The sequence below is a fragment of the Zingiber officinale genome, chromosome 6B (assembly GCF_018446385.1).
Source record: "Zingiber officinale cultivar Zhangliang chromosome 6B, Zo_v1.1, whole genome shotgun sequence".
Taxonomy (NCBI): Eukaryota; Viridiplantae; Streptophyta; class Magnoliopsida; order Zingiberales; family Zingiberaceae; genus Zingiber; species Zingiber officinale.
Window position 1 is genome coordinate 113,921,169 of NC_055996.1, and position 12,848 is coordinate 113,934,016.

Consider the following 12,848-nt stretch of genomic DNA (forward strand, 5'->3'; position numbering starts at 1 on the left):
CCTAAACACCATTCTCGAATTCTTCGACCCTAGAATTGCCTCCCATTATTGGAAACCAACTTATGTGGAATGTCAAGTCTGCAGATAATATGTTACCATAAGAATTTACTAATCATTTTCTCGGTTATTTTGGTTAAGGGCTCGACCTCTACCTATTTTAAAAAATAATCCACTGCCACTAGTAAAAATCTCTCCTAAGTGGGTGCCAAGGGAAAATGTCCTACTATGTCCATACCCCTTTTATCGAATGGGCAAGAAACAATAGAAGTTTTAATTAATTCTGTGGGATGGCGAGGGATTTTCTGGTGCTTTTGACAAGATAAACATGTCCTTACTAATTGAGCTGTATCAGTCTGCAAAGCGGGCCAAAAATACCCAGCCAATAATATTTTTCAAGCGAGAGACCTATCTCTTGCATGACTCTCACAAGAACCCTAATGTATTTCCTGTAAAATGTATAACACATCGTCCGACTCAATACACTTGAGTAAGGGCCATGAGAAGGCTCTCTTATATAGCTAATCTCCGATCATGATGAATCGACTTGCTCTTTTCTTGAGCAAGCGTGCTTGTTCTCTATCAGTTTGTAAAGTACCTTGTTGTAAGAATAAGATGATTGACGTTCTCCAATTGCTTTGTAGTTCTAGATCAGCCTGTCGCTCAATGCAAGACACTAATAATGTTTGCTCAACTGGTTTATCCAAATTGCAGGGAACTATGGCATATGCCAATTTAGCTAGCTCATATACCGTTTGATTGTTTGAATGGGGAATCTTCTATATAATCACTTCTTGAAATTCAGCTTTTAGCTTATCAAATGCCTCTGCATATAACTTAAGTCGTTCATTATTGATCTCAAAATTGCCTGACAGTTGTTGGGCCGCTAATTGAGAATCTGAATAAATTAAGACCCAAGTAGCTCCTACGTGCCATGCAGCTTGCAATCCAGCTATTAATGTCTGTACTCTACTTCATTATTGGTGGCTCGATAATTCAACTGAACAGATAATTACATTCAATCTTCCCTAGTTGATATGACAAGAATGTCTATCCCACTACCCTACCGGGTAAAGGATCGATCAACATATACCTTCTAAGTTTTCTTAGTTTCAGGACCTTGCATTTCTATTATGAAATCAACTAGGGTCTGGGCTTTGATGGCTACTCGAGGTTGGTATTGTATATCATATTCATTAAGTTCAGTGGTCCATTTGATCAATCTTTCAGATGCCTTAGGGTTGACAAGCACTCGACCCAAAGTGCTATTAGTTAATACGATGATCAAATGTGATAGAAAATAAGGACGCAACCTTTGAGTAGCTAAAACCAATCCATACGCTAACTTTTCGAGTGTAGTGTAACGACACTCAGCTTCTTTTAATAAATGACTCAAAAAGTATATAGGTTATTGTTCTTTCCCTTCTTTCCTTACTAACATTGAACCAATAACATACTCATTAATCAATAAATAAACTCATAAAGTTTCACCTACTATTAGTTTAGCTACTACAGGCAGATTGACTAAATAATTCTTCAGTTCCTCGAATGCCTTGTCACAATCAACATCCCATTGAAATTTGGTCGCTCAGCGAAGTATCTTAAAGAAAGGAAGATTTCGATCAGCTGATCGGGAGATGAAGTAGGACATGGCGACGATCCGGCCAGTCAATCTTTGTGCCTCCTTCAGATTACGTGGGGGAGTCATATTTTGCAGAGCTAGTACCTTGCTAGGATTGACTTCAATTCCCCATTCGATGACTATGTAGCCCAAAAATCTTCCACTCCTAGCTCCGAACAGGTATTTGCAAGGATTGAGCTTAAGTCCATACTGTCTTAGAATTTTGTAAGTTCCTTCGATATCAGCACAAGTATATTGCTCGGAGAGATTTGATGAGGATATCATCCACATAAACTTCCATGTTTCGTTCGATTTACTTTTGAAAGACCTTGCTTATAAGCCCCTGATAGGTAGCCCCTACATTTTTTAGTTCGAACGACATAACATTATAATAATAAGTGTCTTCGACAGTGATGAAGCTAACCTTCTCCTGGTCCTCTCCTTGGCGAGCGGGACTTGATGATATCCCTGATAGGCATCTAGCATGTAGATAAATTCACAATCGGAGATGGAGTCCACTACTTGATCAATGCATGGCAGGGGATAATAGTCTTTCAGGCAAATCTTGTTGAGATCCCTAAAGTCGATACAGACTCGTCATTTGCTTCCTAGTTTAGATACCAAGACGATATTGGCCAGCCAATTAGGGAATTGAACCTCCCGAATGTAACCGACCTCTAGTAATTTATCCACCTCCTCTTTGATAATCTTATTCTAGTCAGCCCCAAAGTCTGGCTTCTTTTGCTTGACCGATCGGGCATCAAGGTAGACATGGAGTACATGCTCCATGACTGTCGGCGATACACCTGTTACCTCCTTGGGTGTCCAGGCAAACACGTCGCTATTGCACGTTAGGCACTCCACCAGCTTGGCCCTGAGCTCAGAAGATAAGTTGGCTGCTATATGAGTAATAGCTTTTGGATGACTGGGTTAAATTTGAACTTTCTCTTTTTCTTCATACACCAAGACGGGTAGTCTCTCCTAGATAGTATTAACTTCCATCCTCTGCATTTTTCGGGCGACACTAGCCTCTGTCTTTCCTATTTCCACATAGCACTTGCGCACTATTAGTTAATCTCCCTTGACCTCCCCCACTTGGTCGTCTATAGGAAATTTTATTTTTTGGCAAAAAGTTGAGATGACTACCCGAAATTTATTGAGGGTTGACCGACCAAAATGACATTGTAGGCTGAGGGTGGGTCTACCACTATGAATATCGATCGACATGTTCTCATAAGGGGCTCCTTCTTTAAAGATATGACCAATTTTATTTGGCCAAGCGATTGGACTTCATTGTTTGTGAACCCATACAGAGGGGTTACCATGGGCTGAAGCTCGCTCGGATCTATTGCAGTTGCTCGAATGCTTGTTTGAAGATAATGTTAACTGAGTTATCTGTATCAATAAAAGTGTAAGCAATGCTATAGTTGGTTATAACAACCTTTATTATTAAAACATCATCATGGGAGACTTCCACCTCCTCTAAGTCTCTGGGCCCGAAACTAATATCGAGCTCTTATGCCCTTTCTTAGTTGCAGCCGACTGCATGGATTTCCAACCTATGGGCATGTGACTTCCTCATCCAGTTGGAATTCCCATCGGTTGGCCCTCCCGCAAGCATGTCAATATCACCCAAGAGGCATTGCTGTGATTTTTCTCTTGCTATGTTGAGGGTTATTCTTGTTGAGATCGAGCCGGTGCTTGAGCTTGCTCGTCTTACGGCTGGGTGCTATCTGCTGTCGCCCGACCACTTGATACTTGATCCTGAGTGGGCTACTCTGTCGTTGGTATGGTCGACGGTTGGGAGTCGATGACCTTGACGATGTCTGGGATTGTCATTCTGACACCTTGTTAGAGAGTAACAATTCTAAGTGTTATGGGTGGTTGACCGATAGTATGTGCACCATCGTTTCGATGCTTCCCGAGGAACCTCCACATGTTGTACGACCTGGGGTCGTAGTTCTTGATGATGAATTTGAGGACTCGCCTGAGGTCCTCTTGGTGGGGGAGCATGTTGTGCTGGACGATCAACAGCTAGGGCAGGGGTAAGTGTGGTGACTTCCTTCTTCCGGGCAGCTTGTGCTTCTTCAACATTTATGAACTCTATTACCTAGTTGAGAAAAAGGTCAAAATCCTTCAGAGGTCTTCTGGCCAGATCGCAAAACAAATCGCTATCGGTAAGTCCGTGAGAAAAGACACTCACAAAAATCTCCGTGGTGGCAGTGGGGACATCCATAGCCACCTTATTGAACCTTTTAATATAAGCTCAGAGTATTTCTTTGGGCCCTTATTTGAGTGAAAAGAGGTTCCAGGAGGTCTTGTGATAGCGTCGATTTCTAGAGAAGTGATGGAGAAAGATCTTACGAAAATCTTTGAAATGACGGATGGAGTTATCTGGTAATCGCTTAAACCATTGTTGTGCCGCTTCGCCAAATATAGTGAGAAATATCAGACACTTTAAACCATTCGTAAATTGTTGAAGAAGGGCAATATTTTTAAATTTAAGGAGATGATCCTCCAACTCAGCTGTTCCTGAGTATTCTCCTATGTTCAAGTTTTGATAATGTTTTGACAACTTATCCTCCAATACTCGTTGAGAGAACGGGGAGACAATTTGCTCGGGAGAGCTATCGTTGATTGGAGCATTTTTTCTGCGCCTGTCTCGAATATGTACCTCTCCTGAAGATTCTCGGGATAACCCCTCTCAATCCAACTGCTCAGGAGGTGTGCGGAAGAGCGCTCGAGGGTGCAGGATTGGGGAGAGAGGTGTAGGAAGCAAACAAGTAGGACCCTCCGCCTCTGGTATTTGCTTGTCGTTGCTGCAATGTTTTTTGCACTCGGGCCTCAACAATCATCTCGAACTCCTCATACGTTAAAGCGACAGTGGTGAGTTTTCTAGCCTCTTCTATCTCGAAGCTTCATATTCAGGCGAAGATTCCCACATACGGTACCAAATTTGATCCTGTCTGAACGCTGAGGAGATGACGCGTTGGCTCTGATGGATGATTTGTTGACCGATGGAAGACTTCTTCAACTTAGAATGGGACTTTCTTTCAATCTTGCACACAATCCAACAATCCAATAAAGTGTTAGTGATCAAAGACCAGGGAGGGGGTTTCTAGCAAGACACTCCGACGCTCAAGTCAGTCATTTTCCGGCGAGTGTATGGAGAACTATCGAGAGTAGAGTTATGGATCTCAGTGAGCGTACCTTGCTAACGGAGAGGCCCCCCCTTTATATACCACCTCTAATAACCTTCGTAAGTATGAAGTGGCATGGTCTATCAGAGTTCGTTAGGTGATGGAAAGTATAATCGTCTGAGGAATCTTCCATTCACCCACAGGTGTACCTCTTTTGTCGTTTATATCTTAAACCATTCACAAGGCGATGAAGTAATATGCTGTCATAAGTGGTCTCGTGAAAGGAGACATAATACCCCTTGACGAAGGTTCTAGAAGAATATTCTCTGACACATGGTTGTTATTCTCATAGGTTGTTAGGATATTGTCAAATATTGTCTGATGAGTATATTTTGGTAGGCCCATGAAACCGACCATCTGTATGTTTATCTTTGCATCAACCTGTTTCATTATGTATCGGGTACTGTAAGAAGCTCGTTCAGAGATTCATATGATATATTGAACATGCTCAGAATTCATTTAAGAATTCATCTATTCTATAAACCTATTTAGGAATAAATACGAAACCAGGTGTCTTAATTCTGGACGGCCTTATAGCCAGTTATACATAGAAAGCTTTATAAAGTTTAAACACTTTAAACCCGACTGACCTTCATTCGATCGGGCATTCATAGGAAGCGTTCATGGGAAGTGGTATGAGGCAAAGTGTCTCTTCAAGCCCAGTCGACCTTCATTCGGTTGGGCGTTCATAGGAAGTGGTATGAGGCTAAGTGCCTCTTCAAACTCGGTCGACCTTCATTCGGTCGAGCGTTCATAGGAAGTTGTATGAGGTATAGTGCCTCTTTAAGGCTGGTCGACCTTCATTTGGTCAGACGTTCATAAGAAGTTGTATGAGGCGCACTGCTTCTTCAAGCCCAGTCGACCTTCATTCGATTAGGCGTTCATAAGCTCGGTCGACCTTCATTCGGTCAAGCGTTCATAGGAAGTTGTATGAGGCACAGTGCCTCTTCAAGCCCGGTCGACCTTCATTCAGTCGGGCGTTCATAGGAAGTTGTATGAGGCGCATTGCCTCTTTAAGCCCAATCCATCTTTATTTGGTCGGGCGTTCATAAGCCCGGACAACCTTCATTCGATCGAGCATTCATAGGAAGTTGTATGAGGCGCAGTGCCTCTTTAAGCCCGATCGACCTTCATTCGATCGGGGATTCATAGGAAGTTGTATGAGGCATAGTGCCTCTTCAAGCCTGATCAACCTTTATTCAGTTGGGCGTTCATATAAAGATTCGTAAAACTAAGTGCTTTTGACCCGGCCGGCCTTTGAGTCGGGCGAGCATGAAAAGACTTATGAAACTGAGGGAGCTAAACTCAGCCAACTTTTAGCTAGCCAATCTTACGTGGTAAACTCATTCGGTCTTTAACTGGCCGATTTTTATCCTGTCAAACTAGACTTAAGCATCTCCTAGCCAAGCGAGTGATGAAATTAGATGAGAAGTACACCCTATCCTAACTTTGACTATCGTATCGTTTTAACCTTGACCATCACCACCAATCACCATCTGAGTCCATTCTCATCTATATATTTTAAAATTGTGCGCACATGAACCCTTTATTACCTGACAAATCCTTTCCTTTCCTGATTACTTAATTCTCTCTAATTAGGTACAGAAATCATAATCACTTCCTTTTAAGTTCTGCCGTTTCATTCAATGGCGGTCAGAGCGAGGAAATTAAGCTTTTGAATGTACGTATGAATGCGACGAACCCAGACCCAACCATATATATTCAATGGAAACGAAAGAACGAGGTACTTTTATCGACTCGGTTTCATGCATTCTCATGCCTGCGCGGTCTCTCCCCACGAGGAATTATCTTAGCTTGCAGAACAGAAAGTTTGATCGCAGCAGAAACGACAGAAGAAGTACGTACCTTAAGGTTTTGGAACGAGAAGAAAGCAAGTCAAAACGTGGCGCATGCATATATGAAATGGAAAACCCCCGTCCGATTGCTTTCGCTATACTCTTATAACTTTGAAGTTTGAATCAAGGAATAATATAATTCTATCTGTCAGTCATATCCTTAATCGGATCGAAGGTGCCAGTTGAATGGATCTAATGCCGCAAGGAACAAGCACAGGAAATTAAGTTCTGCCTAAACAAATAAAATGGTCTTCACAGGAAATGCTCAAGAAATGGATAGGAAAAAAAATGCAAAGGAGGAGCCAATTAAGTATATATATATATTAAGGTAAAGCAATTATACCCTGCATTAGTGAGAAAATATACATTATACATATGTTAATTAGCATTTATTATCGACTAAATAAGCCATCAGCTCTCATCTCACCTAAACCGTGAATTCAAAAGTCAGAACGAGAGAGTCAACACGTCTCTACATGCACGAAGAGCTGAACGGCGGTAGAAGCTACGGTGCAATTAACATTTGTCACACGTTTCAACAAACCGGTCGATCAGAAGTACGCATGCATGCATTATAGTTTTTCAGGTCAAGTCCTGCTATTAATTTGATATTTAGTGGTTCGAGCTTAGTAAACTATACGACATGTGAGTCAGTTGAAGCTTGTTCATACGGAAATGCAAGAACATTTTAGTCATTTGAAAGGTTCAAACGTAACCCGCAACCAAATTACAAAATTATGGTGCAATTACAAGTTTAGAACGGAGTCGTCTATCAGTTTGTTCAATGGTGCCATGTGATCGATCGATCGATCACTTGCCTCCTTTTTCTATATATATCGAGGCTCTTTCAGTGTTCCATCTTCATCTCATCTCAGCTTCTTCTTCTTAATTCCTCTTCTTCTTCCCGGTGAATTAATTAGTAACTAACGATGAAGAACGACGGGAAGCCAAGAGTGGCCATCATTGGTGGCGGCATCAGTGGGCTGGCCGCCGCCAAGGAGCTCCGGCACCTGGAGCCGGTGGTTTTCGAAGCCACCGACTCCATCGGAGGCGTTTGGAAGCACTGCTGCTTCCGGTCGACCCGGCTTCAGACGCCGCGGCCAAACTTCGAGTTCACCGACTTCCAGTGGGAGGACCGGACCGACCCCAGCTTCCCCACGCACACCGAGATTCTGGACTACCTCCACGGCTACGCCACCCGCTTCGGCCTGTGGAGACTCATCAGGTTGCAGACCAAGGTGGTGGAGGTCCGCTTTGTCGGCGGAGGCTCCGAGGCCGGCCAGTTCACCGAGCTGTGGGGGGAGAAAGGGCGGGCCATCGCCGACCGGCCTGTGTGGGAGGTCGGAGTCGTCACCGGAGACTCCGACTCTGTTCAGGTGCGATTTGCAAATCAGAACCATTTTGATCATCGCCGGATGGGCTGATCGATATATGTTGCTTCCAGTGGTTTGAGTTCGAGTTCGTAGTGATGTGCATCGGCAAGTACGGCGATGTGGCAAACCTGCCGAAGTTTCCTCACGGGAAGGGCCCGGAGGTCTTCCGAGGCAAGGTCCTGCACACCATGGATTACTGCAAGCTCGACGAGGAAGCCGCAAGAGAACTGATGAAGGGGAAAAAGGTGGTGATCGTCGGCTTCAAGAAATCCGCCATCGACATGGCCGTGGAATGCGCTGAAGTAAACCAAGGTACAGACACTTCATACCATAATCAACCAAATTAAATTTGGTAACTGAACAAGAAACGATGAAGAACTCTCTCTCTCTCTCTCTGAATTGTTTACTATTTTCAAATATGATGATCGAGGTATTTTATAATGCCTAATCATTGAAACCGGCGCACATCCATCTACAGAATCAACTGACTATGACAGTTGACTCCTGCTCAAAGAGCCAAACTAATCCCCTTAACTAAACAACTAAACTAAAGGCAGGCATGGCTGCGACGTACTCCAGTCATGTTACTGCTTGACTTTGGTTCTCCAAATTTAAAATTAGATTTGGTAGGTCAAAGGTTGACTTGATGGGTTCTTTTTGCTTGTCGTCTATGTTGTTTGCAGGGGAAGATGGTCAGCCGTGCACGATGGTGATAAGGACCCTCCATTGGGGTGTGCCGTCCTACTACATTTGGGGTTTGCCTTTCTTCCTCTTCTTCTCCACAAGGTTCTCTCAGTTCCTCCATGAAAGGCCAAATCAAGGACTCCTGAAATCTCTTGCCTGCCGCCTGTTATCCCCACTGGTAATTATTAATCAGTTAATTGATTAATCGATTAGTCTTAAATACTGAATTGTGTGTTGTAACAGAGGACGGGAGTGTCCAAGTTTATTGAGTCTTACCTTGTATGGAAACTTCCCCTGGATAAATACGGGCTGAGACCAGAGCATCCTTTCGTGGAGGATTATGCTTCGTGTCAGATGGCGACCTTGCCGGAGAACTTCTTCTCGGAGGCGGATCAGGGACGGATCCGGTTCGAGAAGTCAAACCAGTGGTGTTTCTGGGAAGGCGGCGTCATCTTGGATGACGACACAAAGTTGGAGGCGGATGTTGTGCTGCTGGCCACCGGCTACGACGGCAAGAAGAAGCTGACCTCTGTGCTCCCCGACCATTACGGTGGACTGATCGTCGACTCCTCCGGCGTCATGCCACTTTACCGGTATAGTTTTAGTTTTCGGTTGAACGGCTTTTGAGAATCGAGGAAGAAATCTGATGTTTATAATAACTGCGTGTGGAAACAGGGGAACGATCCATCCTCTGATCCCGCACATGGCCTTCGTGGGCTACATCGAGAGCGTGGCGAACCTGCACACGTCGGAGCTGCGGTGCAAGTGGCTGGGGAGCCTTCTCCGGGGAAAGTTCGAACTTCCGACCGTGGAGGAGATGTTCCGTCGGACGCGGGAGGAGGTGGAGGTGATGAAGAGGACGACGCGATTCTACCGCCGGCACTGCATCTCCACCTTCAGCATTGGGCACAGCGACGGGCTGTGCCAAGACATGGGCTGGCGCTCGTGGAGGAAGACAAATTGGTTCGCCGAAGCCTTCGCCGGATACGGCAACCAGGACTACATAGCGAAGGAGGAGGAAGAAAAAGAAGACGACTCCTACAAGAATGAATAAGATTGAAGACGAAGAAATAAGCATATAAATAAGGTTTATACTAGCTAATTATAAAATTACTAGTGTTCATTATTTCAAGAGTTGAAAGAAGTTATTTAAGATATGTAATAACCATTTATTTGTTGTAATATTTGTTCTAAGACCTCAATTTAAACTAAATTATGCATGTTGTTATGATAAATTACAGAGTGAGATTATCTTACTAAGGTGCTTGCAATCGAACAACAATTGTATCTCAAAATACAATGATCTTCTCCGAACAACAAACAGTTTGTTAATGTCCAATGAGTTGTTCATTAACTTATATTTCACACAAAATGATATAAAAACATTTACATTTAACAAAAGTATAAATGTGGAGCACTCAATTCGAGTCTCCTCAATGGAGAGATTGCTACTTCATTCATGGCGATTAACAGAGCAATTGCATGCCACACGGTTCCATTCCTTGATCGCTCATGCATCCATCGGCTTCTGCTGCGATGCCAAGTTCCTCCGCAGTCGATTGCCTACCTCTCTGCAGAGCGCTGCGTCGGAGAGTTTCCCTTCACTCGGCGACCTCAGTTTCTGCCGGCGTCCACGCCGGGGCCCGTTGTCCCTCATGCTGTCTGTTAGCTCGTCGCCTCCGTCGTCGTCGTCTGCCGGGGCGACGTACACGAAGGGGGCCACCGGCAGGTCCTCCAGCTCCAGGAGCGGCTCCAGGGTCGCGACGACGGCCGACATGTGCGGACGGCGCTTGGGGCTCTGGCTCAAGCACTGGTGCACCAGGGCGGCCACCTTCTGCGCGCCGGCGGTGGAGTACTGGCCGTCGAGGCTGGGGTCCATGATGCGGCCCAGCTTCCGGGGGTCGTTCAAGCACGGCCTGGCCCACTCCGCTAGGTTCTGCTCCCGAAACGGCCGCGCCTTGTCGACGCACCGCCGGCCGGTGAGCAGCTCCAGCATCACCACGCCGAAGCTGTACACGTCGCTCTTCGCCGTCAAATGTCCTGACGAATCCACAAAATGTATCAGATTCCGATCGCGACGAAGGCACAAGAGAGCCCCAAAAGCTGCGAGTTACCGGTCATGATGTACTCCGGCGCGGCGTAGCCGTGCGTCCCCATGACTCGCGTGGTGATGTGCGTTTCATCTCCCGCAGGGCCGTCCTTGGCCAGCCCGAAGTCCGACAGCTTTGCCTTGTAATCCTCCAATCATGGAACGAACTTTTCAACATTATTGTTTTTAACAGATAAGCAGAGCATTAAGCATATCACGTTCATCCTGCCGTTTTTCTATAAAGACAGCTCCAAATAACAAGTTTTGGACATGTTCGAGCAAGTATTTGACCAATCTGTTCTATTAAAATGAAACATTTGTTTTCTGGAACTTAGGTAAAAAGTCAATAGATGAAGATGTTTCAAAGACGACTTACAGAATCTAGTAAGATGTTTGAAGCCTTGAAGTCTCTGTAAATCACTGGCTTATCTGTGTCATGGAGGAAAGCTAATCCCTTGGCTGCTCCGATGGAAATCTTTAATCTTGTTAACCATGACAAGGACTCAAAAAACCCTGCACATAGATGCATGACCTCAAAACTATTTCATCTTTTAACTTATGATTCATTGATTTTATGAAATGTGTGTGGAACTGGAAAGTCTCTCAAGTCTAAGTCAATGGTCGAGTAGTCGAAAAATACTGCCATAAGCAAAAATGTTATGAGTCGAACCAGTCAACTCATTGGAATATGATTATCTCTGATGAATGGATGAAAATTGAGATTCAACTAAGTACTTTTCATTATCTAAACTCAGCTGATGTTTAAAATACTAAGAAAAATCTTGCATCTAGTCTTGGTACGCTGCTGACTTACCTCAGACAGAGAAAAAAGGATGGACTAATGTATATAACACAGATAGGAAGATAAGTCAACGTGTAAGAACAGATGACAATCTAATTCAGATGAAACGAGAGATCTTATTAGCATCCTGACAACATCAGAGTAGTGAACATAATTAGTTCTGGAGTCTCCAAATCTTTTAGATTTTCCTTTTATCAAGAAAGGGAAAAGACAGGAAATTAACAGGAACTCTGTATTTAGGCATCAGGAGATTCTACTCTTCTCTCATGGAAATGAATTGAATCAGAATTTGAAGGCTAAAATAGTTTAATCAGATCCCTAATCGAACAAGCAAAGTCTCTTACTTTTAAAGAGGTGGTTTTCCAGGCTTCCCTTGGGCATGAATTCGTACACCAGCAATCTCTGTTCATCTTCACAGCAGTAACCGATCAATTTGACAAGGTGAGGATGCCTGAAACGTCCAAGAACCAGCACTTCTGCCTGTTTCATGAACTGATCAAACACTGCGTGCATCAGAGGTTAATGATACTACTGTTTTAGGGAGGGAGAGGAGTCGTCACCAGCCACTCCTTGTGGCCCTGCCCTCCGTCCAAGTCGAGGAGTTTCACGGCCACCGCCTGAGCCTTGAGGCCAGGCTTGACCTTCTCGTCGATGAAGCCTTTGAACACCGGCCCGAAGCCGCCTTCCCCGAGGAAGTTACCCATCGAGAAGCTCTTGGTGGCCAGCTTCAGCTCGGCCAGGGTGAAGACGTGGAGGTTTGAGCCAACGAGCGAGACGGAGAGATCCTCCGGGGACAGCATGCTGTTCGAGGTGCTGATGTCGGAGAAAGACGGCTGCTTCTCGATTGGCTTCGTCGTTTTGAAGGCCCAGCGCTTGTGTTCGCTGCTGCAGCACCCCGGGAGCAGAGCCGACCACCATGGGACCGTCGACATCCTGCTACTACATCAATCAATGCAGAAAGGAGCAGCTGGGAATTGGGAACCTCGTCTCCGCCTTTGAATCCAAGATCGGAGAAGAAGCAGAGATGGAAGGAAGGAGAGGGAGAGGGAGATGTGAAGGTACCAACTACTCCACCAAATATAAAGGCCAGCCAATTCTTCCATGGACGAGCAAAATGTCCGAGCTGACCCTTGACTATGGCGAGAGGAGCCTGGTTTTCAAGGCCTGGCTACCAAACCAGGGCAGGAAGAACTCTTTTGTGTTTTTGATGCGTTTGGTGCGACGAG

At 44.8% G+C, this 12,848-nt stretch overlaps 2 protein-coding genes across 3 annotated transcripts; one reads left to right on the forward strand and one right to left on the reverse strand.

Annotated features, from left to right (window-relative positions):
- Nucleotides 1-1,130: 1,130 nt before the first annotated feature.
- On the forward strand, nt 1,131-9,934 carry LOC121991405 (probable flavin-containing monooxygenase 1). Its single transcript, XM_042545412.1, has 6 exons — nt 1,131-1,170; nt 7,629-8,050; nt 8,119-8,359; nt 8,731-8,909; nt 8,975-9,324; nt 9,407-9,934. The coding sequence occupies exons 1-6, from the start codon at nt 1,131-1,133 to the stop codon at nt 9,783-9,785; spliced, it is 1,611 nt and encodes a 536-aa protein (XP_042401346.1). The 3' UTR covers nt 9,786-9,934.
- Nucleotides 9,935-9,979: 45 nt separating this feature from the next.
- LOC121989018 (serine/threonine-protein kinase RIPK-like) lies at nt 9,980-12,848 on the reverse strand. Of its 2 annotated transcripts, none has more exons than XM_042542797.1 (5): nt 12,183-12,848; nt 11,967-12,114; nt 11,197-11,333; nt 10,846-10,969; nt 9,980-10,771 (listed from the first exon to the last, which is right to left on the reverse strand). In XM_042542797.1, exons 1-5 carry the CDS (start codon nt 12,552-12,554, stop codon nt 10,242-10,244), a joined length of 1,311 nt encoding a protein of 436 aa, XP_042398731.1. In that variant the 5' UTR covers nt 12,555-12,848; the 3' UTR covers nt 9,980-10,241. The 2 variants fall into 2 exon arrangements, with proteins under 2 accessions (XP_042398731.1, XP_042398733.1); XM_042542799.1 differs by having other exon boundaries at nt 11,967-12,102; nt 12,183-12,844.